Genomic DNA, 12,271 nt, shown 5'->3' with positions numbered 1-12,271 from the left:
ATGCCACTCTAATTATGTAATGGTGTAATCCATACTGATGAGTACGTACCTATTTTGAAGCCAGGCAACACTGCCATCTAAAAATATTAACACATTATGAGTGCACACAATAGAGGGTATTTTTCAAAATACCAATATACAAGTCCACAAAGCATATTTTCTGTGGTTCAAGCTCATCACAAGCTAAAGTGTCCAAGCAGTTGCTATGAACAGGGACACCTGGTCATGTGAGCAATGAGCAATTTGAATTTCATCTTGATACATGTGGAATACTGCATGAAGACTCATTGGTTGGTTGGTTGGTTGGTTTGGAGGGGGCGATCAAACAACAAGGTCATCGGTCCCATCGGATTAGGGAAGAATGGGGAAGGAAGTCGGCTGTGCCCTTTCAAAGGAACCACCCAGGCATTTGCCTGAAGCAATTTAGGGAAATCACAGAAAACATAAATCAGAATGGCCGGTCATGCGTGTGAACCGTCCTCCTCCCGAATGTGAGTCCAGTGTGTTAACCACTGCGCCACCTCGCTCGGTGTGGACTCATTTTGAATTCTTTGTCTGACCGATGTTTCACTGATAATCTGGCAATTTGACAGCGTGAGTGGTGGGCATTATCATCCATTGTTCATAGTGGACTGAAATCAAGTTTGTGAGTTTCCAGAACACATGTTCACTCTGCAGCGGACTGTACACTGACATGAAACTTCCTGGCAGATTAAAACTGTGTGCCAATTTGAGATTCAAAAGTGGGAGCTTTGCCACTCGCAGGTTAGTGCTCTACCAACAGGGCTACCTGAGCACGACTCACAAACCATTTTCACAGCTTTACTTCCATCAGTGCCTCATCATCCACCTTATAAATGCCACAGAAGTTCTCCTCACAGGATTAAAGTTGTGAGGATGAGTCGTGAGTTACGCTTGGGGAGCTCAGTTGGTAGAGCATGTGCGCATGAAAAGCAAAGGTTCTAAATTTAAGGCCCAATCTGGCACACAGTTTTAATCTGCCAGGAAGTTTCATATCAGCAAACATTCCGCTGCAAAGTGAAAATTCATTCTGAAAACAGTCCTCCAGGCTGTGGGCAAGTCACATTTCTACACTGTCCTTTCTTCCAAGAGTGTTAGTCTCTGTACAGATGGGTCGTAAATCGTGCTCCGGTAGCTCAGTTTGTAGAGCACTTGTCCGTGTAAGGCCAAATTCCCATTTTCAAGTCCCAGTCCAGCACACAATATTAATTTGCCAGAAAGTTTATAGCTTGCAGGTGATCATTATATACTGTCACCACTACCAATGACTCGAGAATAAGCTAAGAATAAGATCAATGATGGAAACTCTATATGTCAAGCATCTAATTTGCCACCTGTTAAGCAAGCTTTCATACTAGACCTACCACGAAACATTGTTAGGGAAGACTCTGTAAAACACAGTACAAGTAAAACAAAAACACCAGCATCAAATGACAACAAAGGAGCCAACAGTAAACACTGTGATAACTGTGACAAAAGTTTCATGAAATAATCATAGGACTGAAGAAGCTTTCAAATCTTCTGAAACAAATAAGCCAAACTGATTTATCAAAGAGGAGATCACCAGTTTCCCAATAACAGATCTCATGATCTTCTCTGCAAAGAACCTACCAGCGAAAGTTCTGGGACAGTGTGATCTACTGAGTCAAGTAAGCAGGGTATAGCAGTTGGATCTCCAAGAAAAATACATACATCTGGTGAGAGTCTACGGCAGGGAAGGAACCAAAGTATTCCTCTACATCAGATACTCTAAAACATACAAGCCCTACAATTTAATGTGATGAGGAATCCTATAGTGGCTACAAAGTTTTGCAAGGTGATTGAGCAGTTGTTCATAGACATGGCTTGTATTTAGGAATCTTAATACACAATGAGGCTAGAGACTGAAGTTCCCTTGCACAGCATTGTCTCATTGCATTTGTGCCTTGAAAATGACAGTGCGTGCACCTGTCAAAATATCAGCAGTTGTTGAAGATGTCACCTGGCTGCAGTCCTGTATGTTATTTGAACACTTTAGACCAAAGGAGAAAGGTTGTAACTGGCTATCAACAAGCAATAAATTTTTAAGGTTACCAACAAATTGAATCTCAATCTGGATGAAGATCAGTTATTTCAATGAAAGTTGTGATTTCCACAACATCAATTCATAAAAGTACAGAAGACCAGATTTGTATAGATTTCTTTATGCAACAGACCATATTTGACACCTTTGATTTCCAGTTGCTTAGGCTTGTATCACAATATTTTCAATTCTTACAAGTAACTCATTTGCTGAAAGACTCTTCAATATGGCGAAGAACCAGTGGTCAGAGAAAGAAATTAGATATTCATTCTTTTAATTAAATGAAACCTTCAAATAGAAGTAAACTTTTCTGAAAGTTGTGATGAATTTTTGAATTTTCTAAAAAAGAGGGGGGTGGGGGCAATGAAGGATTACTGAAAGCAGCAAAAAATATGCATCAAAAATACAAAACAGTGATCTTGTTCTGTTGAGTATTTTCTTAAATACTTTTTATCTCTATATTTTTTATATGAGCTTCGAATTCAACTTATTATATTGCCTGTAAATATTCACTTAAAAATTAATTTCATGTTCAAATCACAAATCCATACATTAAAATAAGAATGAAAAGAGGAAGAGTTTCTTTTTTTTATTTCTGTGTAAACACAACATGCTGAAAAATTATTGGCACAACAAATTGGTTATATTATTTTTGATAATTATGATCGATACTAAAATGTAGACTTTCACGGACGGAAATTATGATCGAGCAGTTGTGCAGCACTTGGTGTCATGAAACATGGCATCCCAAGTGTCAGCAGATTTTTCTGTTGCGCGATGCTAATTGTAACAATTCATGTGATGAATGGTTATGAGGATCAACTGAGAAGTGTACCCAGATATATCAAACGGCTATAGTGTGATATAATATTAATGCCAAGAGATCACTGCATGTCTCTCAATTGACTTGAAAGATCTACCACAACGACTGTCACACAATAACGGTCACTGAAATTCGTACACCTGCACAACGTCATACAACACAAATAACATATCTAGAAACGAATAACTACAAAAAATTTAAACTTGTAAATCAACAACTTGTGATTAACACGACCTTTTTTATAATATAAAATGTCGTACATCGTAGATATCCCATAAGAAATTCTACTTCTGCTGTAAATGAGAACAAGAACATTGATCACCATGATCGTAAATCTGTTGAAGTCAACAGATTTAACTTTGCATTACGAAGCAATACTTTACCGGTTTTGTTAAAAATAATACACGAGATAATCCATACAAATCCGGAAAAACAAAAATTTTAAAATCAGTAGGCTAGATTAATCCCATGGGAGAGTACTGATATCATTCGCTTTTCATAGTAATGCAGAGTATATTAAATAATAGTTTATTTACAAGATTATTAACATACCATCCGCAATCACACCTATTTTCTCCGCTTTCTTCAACCGGTCCAGCCAGTTTACCGGTGTCATATTGTGTAAACAAACCGTAGCCAGGGTAACAGGCAGAGTAGTTCCATGCTCTCATTACTCTCATACAAGGTTCATTTTTATAATCAGCTTAGGAAGTGGTTTCGGGAAGAAATATCTCCCGTAGCAGCTACTACAGATTTGAATCTTGGCATGTGATTCTTATCCAGTGGTTGAAGAGTGATTGTATTTGCTTTCAGCTAACCTGCTTGTAGAGAAGCGAAGTAACAATATATGAATAATTTTTTTGTTGTTGAGAAAACAAATACAACTGGGGGTTCGGCATTAAACAAAAACTGCTTGTACCTGTTTTAGAAAAAAAAAGCAGAGTTTCCTTGCCGCTAAAACTTTCGGCCGGAATTTAAGTATTCTGATAGCACAGATTAAAATATTCTAACCTCTTTGGACAGTCCAAGTTGTTTGTAATCAAGTACCTCGTAGATCTGTGTTGTTTGTTATGACGTATTAGCTGCGTATCAGTGATTGTTGTGATCATTGGGAGCTGACAGTGGTGGGGTATTGAGCTGAAGGCCAATGAAATAGTGATGGGGTGAGGTTACATTCATTACAGAAGAGAAATCGATTACATAAAAGTGTCAAATATCAGCACTGACATTATTATGTATATTTCGTTGTTATTGTTGGTAAATTCTTGAAAACTCAGTGTACCAGTTTTCTATATGTTACGAGTAGTTGATTGCGTATATTTTGTATGAATTCATAATATTCGTTTAAGTATTTCCGCGTAACATAACAATTGCATTGCGCAAGTGCTGTAGAGTAATTAAAACAGACGTCCTTGTGAAACTCATTGCAGAATTACGCAGTGATGTGCTATCAGCTTTCGATAACAAAAATTAAAAAGAACTGTTTATTTCTGTAACTGTTAGTAAACTCGTATACCATGAAACTGTGTAGTTTTGATATAGCTTCCGTAAATGAACTATATAAAAGCTATAATTTGCCTTACGGTTTGTCGTAAATAAATATTTTACACCCTTTTTCAGTCACCAATTTCGTAAAATCTTAATGTAAGTAGTTGTTGTCACAGTCATGAAAATGGAACATACAGAAATACAAATGTGTAGGAAGAAAAATTTAAGTAAGTTCTGTATAGATCAGGATACAGAAAAATGGCTTGTGAATTAATATTGAGAAATGTAATAATTGTATTTGTTACAGTATACAAGTCTCAGCTGTATAGATGGAAAATTTTCATGAAAAATTTTGATAGTTTATTCTTCTGCCAGTCAGACTCTAATAGAAGTTTATTGATTTTCGCGTTAATTTATTGAGCGAATCTGTCAGGTAGGTGCAGTAAGCCACTCACCATTTAGTATCATTCATAAATCCCCATACCAGAGTTGCTCAACCCTATAAATAATGCATCCATACAACGACTGGAAGTTAAACTTGGACCTATTCTGTGGTAAATGTATTGGTAGTTCATGTTCTTAATCTCATAACTTTGCTACATGTACCGTTCTGAAACACACAAAGAAGAAAATGGCAAAACAACAGATGTAAGCTTAGAAATTGTCGAATATGCCTAATGCTAACTCTAAATTCAATACATTTTATAATGAGTTTGTATCCATTTCTGAAAATAGTTTTCCTGAAGAGCTAATTATGCGTAACATTGGGAAGTCGCTAATAAAACCATGGAATACTACAGCTATCAAATCCTCTTCACAATGAAAAAGGAGCATACTAAACATCTAGAACAAATAAATACTTTCCTACTATAAACAATTCTGAACAATTTTAAAAATCTAGGAATGTAAACATTTTGTCTGAAGTGAACAGATCAGACCATAAAATAAAACTGGCAAGGGATATTGTGAAAAGAGACAGACAGGAAATGAAGCCATAGAAAATGATATTATTTTTGTTAAAGAAAATGGGAAAATTGCTATTGTGCACAGTCCAGGAGTCTCCAGTGGATGCCCTTCTTGTTTTTGGTGGTGAACAGAATTGTGTTTTATATTGCAAGTTGCCTGAAAAAATTGTTTGTGAATCAAGGAACATTGGACAATAGGGATCAGCTGAAATGGGCAGTACAGTTGTTAAGATGCTGCCATATTCTGGAGGTTGGAGTTGCTCTGTCTGGCCACCCTGATTTCAGTTTTCTTTTTCCTAAATCGCAAAGGCAAATGCCTGGATCAGGGGCACTGGCAACATCCTCTCCTGTCCTTGTATAAAATGTTATATGTCCTGTGTGCAGTATATTTTGAGCTAGTGATTTTGTTTTGTTACCTTGACAATTTGTATATTATTATTAGATTATTCCTATGTAAATAAAGATGGTAATGTTTAGCAGGTAGATGAGAGAATGGGCACAAATAGTTCAGAAGAGAAATCGAAACAACACATCGAAGGAAAAATTCACATCCCACTTAGTAAAATAAAAGTTAATCTCACATCCCCATCTGAAATAAAGAAGGTAATCATGACTCGAAAAGGTTAAAGTTCATATGACGTGGATAATATTTCCAAAACAATAAAAAATTGTGGCCGTATAATATCTTATGTTCTTACTCACCTATGCAATCCATCATTAGTTGAGGGTGTTTTCTCACACAGATTATAATATACAATTTAAGGTTTCTCTATAAAAAGGACTAGAATATAATTTGGGACATCCCATTCCCATGAAATCTTGATCATTGTGACAGGAATTCAATGCAGGATAGCCTGGGGTCTAGATAAGGTTGAAAGGCGATAATTTGTATGTGTGTGTGTGTTTGGTTTACTCTAGCTCATCAAAGAATAACTCCGAAAGCTAGCAAGTTTTCTTTCTTTTGTGTGTGCCTATCGACAACTCAACATCTACATTTATACTCCGCAAGCCACCCAACGGTGTGTGGCGGAGGGCACTTTATGTGCCTCTGTCATTACCTCCCTTTTCTGTTCCAGTCGCGTATGGTTCGCAGGAAGAACGACTACCTGAGAGCCTCCGTGCGCGCTCGAATCTCTCTAATTTTACATTCGTGATCTCCTCGGGAGTTATAAGTAGGAGGAAGCAATATATTCGATACCTCATCCAGAAACGCACCCTCTCGAAACCTGGCGAGCAAGCTTCTGCTTTTTGTTGAGTGGTCTCCTTTCATGCAAAAGTATTTATGTTTTTGTTTGTGTCATATTTAAACACACTTTTCCACATTTAATGCACTTTTCACTTTAAAAATTAAAACTGTACACTAACTTCAGGAAATGTAGGTAATAGACAAGCCCCTCACAAGTATTTTGAAGCATATTATTTATATATCTATACTAGGAATAAATTTGCAAAACTGTCTGTTTGCCTTTGAACATGCTAATGTCCAGAGTTAGTAGACAAATTTTTATGGTACTTTCACGGGTAAGTTCATTGTAACTGGGGGCTCTGTATAGGCTAGATTTCAACAAAATTGGATCATGTGTAAAAAATATATTCATACATATTATGAAAATGTAAATGTAAAGCAATTGCTGCGAAGGTAAGATCCACCTACCTATCATAGGGGTTAGGCTGGGGATGAAAAAGAAGTGTAGACCACAACACGTGAATACCCATATTCACCCAGTGCTTGAGAATGAGAGTGCTTAGTGACTTCCAGTGAACTTTACACACAGTCTAAAACCTTTGTGAAACTTTTTCTTGCTGATATGCCTCACATAATGGGGAGAGGAAAAAGTTTACTGCCTAGTATATTTTCGCTGTTAATTTATTACTTCTTTATTGCTAACTGTCTTTGTTACACATTTTTTAAGACAGTGTTCACATATAACACTGAATGTACTTGCAATTGTACAACACATAGTTCAGGATATATGGGGTCATAAACACTGAGATGCTTGTAAAACTGCCACATCACTCATGATGTGTACATTTGTTGTTACCAACATGCTGACCTGATTTAGGTAAAGTTTGGTAAGGAGGTAACTTGAACACTGAGGAAGAATGTAGGCTACTTTAGAAACTTTGTAATACAGTATACTTACCAGTTTGAAGAATATTAGGAAAAAATATTTACTCTTTTGGAAAGCTATTTGCTCCCTGACTTTTGAGCTTTATCATATTTGTGAAAATGCTTTGTTTGGTTGATTTGTACTGTGTGTATTCAAAGTAATGAATACAATGCTTATACTATCTTCATTGTGTTTAATCCATGCTTCCTCACTATTTGTTGCATAATGTACACATTCTGTAATGTATACCTACTAAGCCTGCTATCCAGTATTTGAGAATTAGAGCACCTAATGTTTTGCACAAACATTACACGTAATTTCAAACCTTTACGAAAATTTTCTCGCATACAATCTGCACAAAATGAAAGGAAAAAAGTTTATCACTTACTATGTTTTTGCTGTACATGCAGTAAAATTGCCACATCAGGTGTGATGTTTTAATTTATATTTTGTGTACTACTAGCTGTATTAACACACTGTGCAGACAGTGTCCACATGTAGCACTGAATATGCAGGAAAAATTATATCATTGTACATCTCATAGTTCAGGAGGTATAGTGTCATAAACAATGAGATATGTGAAAAACTGTCACATCATGCATGACATTTGAATTTATTACTTCTTTGGTACTAACTCTATTCATGACATGTATTAGACAGTATCCACAAAGGCTTTAAAAGGTAACTCAAGGAATATGCTATAATCCCCTAATGTATCACTCACATAGGGATCATAAGGATAAGAATAGAATTAGTGCACACACAGAGGCATTCAGTCATTCTTTCTGCACTCCATGTGTGAATGGATCCTGAAGAAACCCTAAAAATACAGTGCACCCCCTGCCATGCAGCTCGCAGTGGTTTGCGGAGTGTAGATGTAGAGACAAGGGGAGGAGTAGATAGGCAGAGAAAGGGAAGAGGAGTAGATGGACATAGAAAGAAAGAAGAGGAGATAAAAAGAGAGGGGAGGAGGAGGAAATGGGCAGAGATAGGGGGAGCAGCAGATGGATGTGGAGAGGGGGAGAGGGAGATGGACACAGAATGGGGATGGAGGCGGTGGGCATGGAGGGAGCCAGAGGTGACGAACAGAAAGAGAGAAGGAAGGAGGAGATTGACTAGTAGAACTGAAATAAATACGTACCCAGATAATGTTGGAGACTCGGCAAGCATTTTCCATAAACTATGAAAACAGGAAGGGTGGTCCATACCATAACTTGTACCGTAAAAAGGGTGAATCTACAGAAGTCAGTGACTATGGCCCATCGTCATTTCATTACTGATTTTCAACATTTTTAAAAGGTAATGTACTCCAGGACTGACACCCACCTGTGTTGTAATGAGACACTTATCTAGTCACAGTTCTGATTTCAAAAGGTCCGCTCTACTGTGTTATTTTATGCATTTAGTGAGGATATGATAAAATATCACCAGTTGTTATCTTCTGTGGCTTACCAAAGACATTAGATTGTGTCAGTTGTAATTTTCTGTTTGAGAAAGTGATAAATTTTCATGGAATAAGTAGTTGAGCACATTCATGGCCTAGTTTGTATTTAAGAAAAAGCATGCAGAAAATTACTCCAGACAGGGTTCTGTCATTGTCCCACCACTGTTATTACTTTTTGTTATGATCTGCCATTTTATTTGACTCAGAAGGCTGAATACAAGCATTATTGTGAAGCCGAGCAAAAAAGGATCAGCAGAGGAAATAGTGAATGATGTATTGTCAAAGCATCTACGTTCAGCTCCCCAGAATCCATAGGCCCGATTGCACTCCTAAGAGTGCTAGATTCCCTCAAAGAGGTACTACCTGGGTAGTGTCCTTTTTTTGACCTTTGATGCTTGATTGTTCAAACTAGTGTGGGCTGGACAAATCCTTACTGGTAATAGAACTAAGGTTGTAAGCCCTGGAGCTTGATAATAGGCCACTCCTCTGGAGTCAGACGCCCTTCGCAGCCGCTTCTCTGAAGAACAGACACTGCTAAATGAAGATAGTTCATCCACTTAATCCACCGTTGGGATATGGTTCTTGTCTTCCACCTTCCAAACCACTGACCATCTTCACCGTCACCCTAGCAGGGGCCCTCACAAGGTACTATCAGCGGGTCAGCTGAACCAAGGTTTTTTTAAAGAGGTGTTACTCCTCTGTCACTCCCCCTTTGTTCTGGCATGTGACTGACAGAGCCTGCCTGTTTTGGAAAATGTCGTTCATTTGTGGAGAAAGTTGTTAGCCCAAGAAGAAACAAATGAAGACCGGTTCAGACTGGATCCTAAGAACAAAGGGTGTACATTAACTGCTTGGCCTCTGCGGATGACCTGGCCATTTTTGCTAACGACATAGAGTCAGCAGTCAACAAGATCAACAGGCTGTCAGAAATTGCTGAAAAAGTTGGGCTCCAGATCTCTATTCAAAAGAAAAAATATATGACAAACATCTGTGATGGACATGAATGAATGATCACCAATCTGAGAAAAATTGGACGAATTAAGAATTTCAGGTATCTTGGTGAAGTCATCCAGGAGAATGGATTAGAAGAAGAAGCAATTAATGTCAGGATGATGAAGTTAGGCCAAGCATACCAACTGACAAAGAATACCTATAACAAAAAGTGTATGAGTATAGGGGCCAAGTTCTGACATTATAATGCGGTTGTAAATTGAGGGCTTATATGCGTCTGGAACTTTGACCATGAATAGAAAAGGTCAAGCTAAGCGGCTGGAAAAGCGAGAGCATAGGATATTAAAGAAAATCCTAGGTAATAGATGGGTTGATGGACAATGGCGAATGAGAGCAAATGAGTACTTATACAGCAAGGCAGAACCTATCACAGCATCCATTAAGAAGAGACAGTTGTTATTTTACGGTCATCTCATGAAGATGGACAGTGACTGACTAGCAAAAAGAATATGGAGTTTCATCCAATCTAAGAAAACAAGGCCAAGATGGTTCGAAGAATATGAAAAAGATCTTAGGCAGATTGGTATCTCAGAGAGATAAATTCCTGACGGGAACAAATTTAGAAGGTTGGTGAACAACTACCAAGGTTTTAAAATGGCATCCCTGCCCAAAAGACTGAGAGGACCATTATCCGAAGAGCATAAACAGGCACTTCTTGGTGGGCTCAGAAGATACTGGTAGGAAGTCATAGTTGGAACATGAACAAGACCTAGACACTAAAATGAAATTGGTTGTTACCACACAGTCCATAGATGCTCAGCTTGATAATAATTTGAAAAAAGGAAATGGTGTTCTTATGAAAGTTACTGACCGGTTTTGCACAAATGTGCCAACTTGAAAACTTTGAAAAAACACCTCATCCAGTTTTCTGCTGTCAAAACAGTATCCCACCTCCTGTTACAGTAGTATACTAACAGGCAGTAATAAACAGGATAGAAATTTCTAAGTACTTATGTGTGCTTATTGATGAAACCTTAAACGGAAAAATTATATAGTAGAGCTGCCAAACTATTTAGGTTTATCTACTTTTGCCATAGGAATAATTGTCAACTTATGGGATGTAGAAGTCATTAAGTTAACGTAGTTGGCCTGTTTTCATTCAGTGATGGCTAATGGGATAGTATTTTGTGGCAACACCTTACACAAAAAGTATTTCTTGCACGAAAGAAAGTAATTTGAATTACATTTGGGGATTACAGGTATTTCTTTAAGCATCTGTTAATATTAACAACAGCCTCACAGTAAATTTATTCATTTGTGAAATTTGTTGTCAATCCATCTGAGCTCGAAAATAACAGACATATTCACAAGCACAACACTAGAAAGAAAAATGATACTATTACCTTTCAGTGGATCCAACTTTGGCACAGAAAGATGTGAAATATGAAGCTATAAAACTCTTTGGTAGTGCACCCATGGAAATAAAATGTCTGACAGATAGCAGAAGCATTTTTAAATGTAGATTGAAGATTTTACTCCTCAGCAAGTCCTCCTGTACCATAGAGGAATTCTGGAATAGAAGTAATCAGCACTACCTTGTCAAAAGTTGACATGTTGAGAGGTATGGCTGTAGTACAATTTAGGGTTTATAATTTTAGCAACACCCAGCCACAAGTATGGATTAAAAAAGTTTATTTAACTCAAACCATAACAGGATTCAGATTTTTACTAGTCTGTCTTCAGATGGGATCTTGCAGCTTTCCTGCTGGGACCTCAGTTTGTGTTTGTTACTGGTGTGGTGAAATAAGATAAGAAAAGGTTTTTCATTTATAGTATTGTAATATTATGAGAGATTTTTTTCGATTTGATCTTCAGAGAAACATCCAAGACTTAATTTTCTCTGATGTATAATGCTTGTGGCTTACACATTACAGTGCATCACATTTAGTTGATTGTGTTTTATATTCAGACAAGAGGGCAGCAACTAACTTACCTACAGATTTGCTCTCTATTTTAAATGGCAATGACACAAAAGTGGTATGCCTTCTAAGATTCTGCAAAATGTCCAACTTGTTCACTAGAATTTTAGAAAGAAGTTTTTAATGTATTATCCTGGTGACTGGCTCTTTTTTTTTTTTGGGGGGGGGGGGGGGTAAGTGACCAGCCAGGCAAGAATCCCTGTGCAATTATGTTAGCTTTCCTGTTGCATTAGTTATGTTTTAGTTGAGAGTTTTAAAACATTTTATCATTTTACACTATTTTACAGGATGTGAGATGGGATGATTGCAGGAGACCATGGGTAAGATTGGGATCCTTTTCACATTTCCTTGTGATTTTCACATTTCTTTGTGATTAATTTCACGGTCTCTTTCCTCACTATCAGGAATGTTTTGTATTTGTCCTCTG

The 12,271-nt window shown here is 37.3% G+C and overlaps 2 protein-coding genes across 7 annotated transcripts in view; one reads left to right on the top strand and one right to left on the bottom strand.

Moving 5' to 3' along the window:
* Nucleotides 1–3,999, bottom strand: part of LOC126413247 (protein DPCD) — a 68,430-nt gene extending 64,431 nt beyond the window's left edge. Inside the window, exons 1-2 of one of the 3 annotated variants that reach the window (XM_050083151.1) lie at nucleotides 3,826–3,931; nucleotides 3,459–3,724 (exon numbers count right to left, since the gene is read on the bottom strand). In XM_050083151.1, the coding sequence (XP_049939108.1) occupies nucleotides 3,459–3,522 (64 nt within the window). In that variant the 5' untranslated portion in view covers nucleotides 3,523–3,724; nucleotides 3,826–3,931. Of the gene's footprint in view, nucleotides 1–3,458; nucleotides 3,728–3,825 lie in introns of those variants that run through there. The other 2 variants (XM_050083165.1, XM_050083159.1) reach the window with 2 other exon arrangements.
* Nucleotides 3,935–12,271, top strand: part of LOC126413216 (protein FRA10AC1 homolog) — a 62,778-nt gene continuing 54,441 nt past the window's right edge. The window contains exon 1 of one of the 4 annotated variants that reach the window (XM_050083116.1): nucleotides 3,935–4,069. The gene's annotated coding sequence lies outside the window, so the exon portion shown is untranslated. Of the gene's footprint in view, nucleotides 4,070–4,095; nucleotides 4,164–4,701; nucleotides 4,828–5,938; nucleotides 5,963–12,271 lie in introns of those variants that run through there. The other 3 variants (XM_050083139.1, XM_050083124.1, XM_050083132.1) reach the window with 3 other exon arrangements.

The sequence above is a fragment of the Schistocerca serialis genome, chromosome 1 (genome assembly GCF_023864345.2).
Source record: "Schistocerca serialis cubense isolate TAMUIC-IGC-003099 chromosome 1, iqSchSeri2.2, whole genome shotgun sequence".
Classification (NCBI taxonomy): domain Eukaryota; kingdom Metazoa; phylum Arthropoda; class Insecta; order Orthoptera; family Acrididae; genus Schistocerca; species Schistocerca serialis.
The sequence above is the reverse complement of the archived record's forward strand: the minus strand, read 5'-3'. Positions and strand labels throughout refer to the sequence as shown.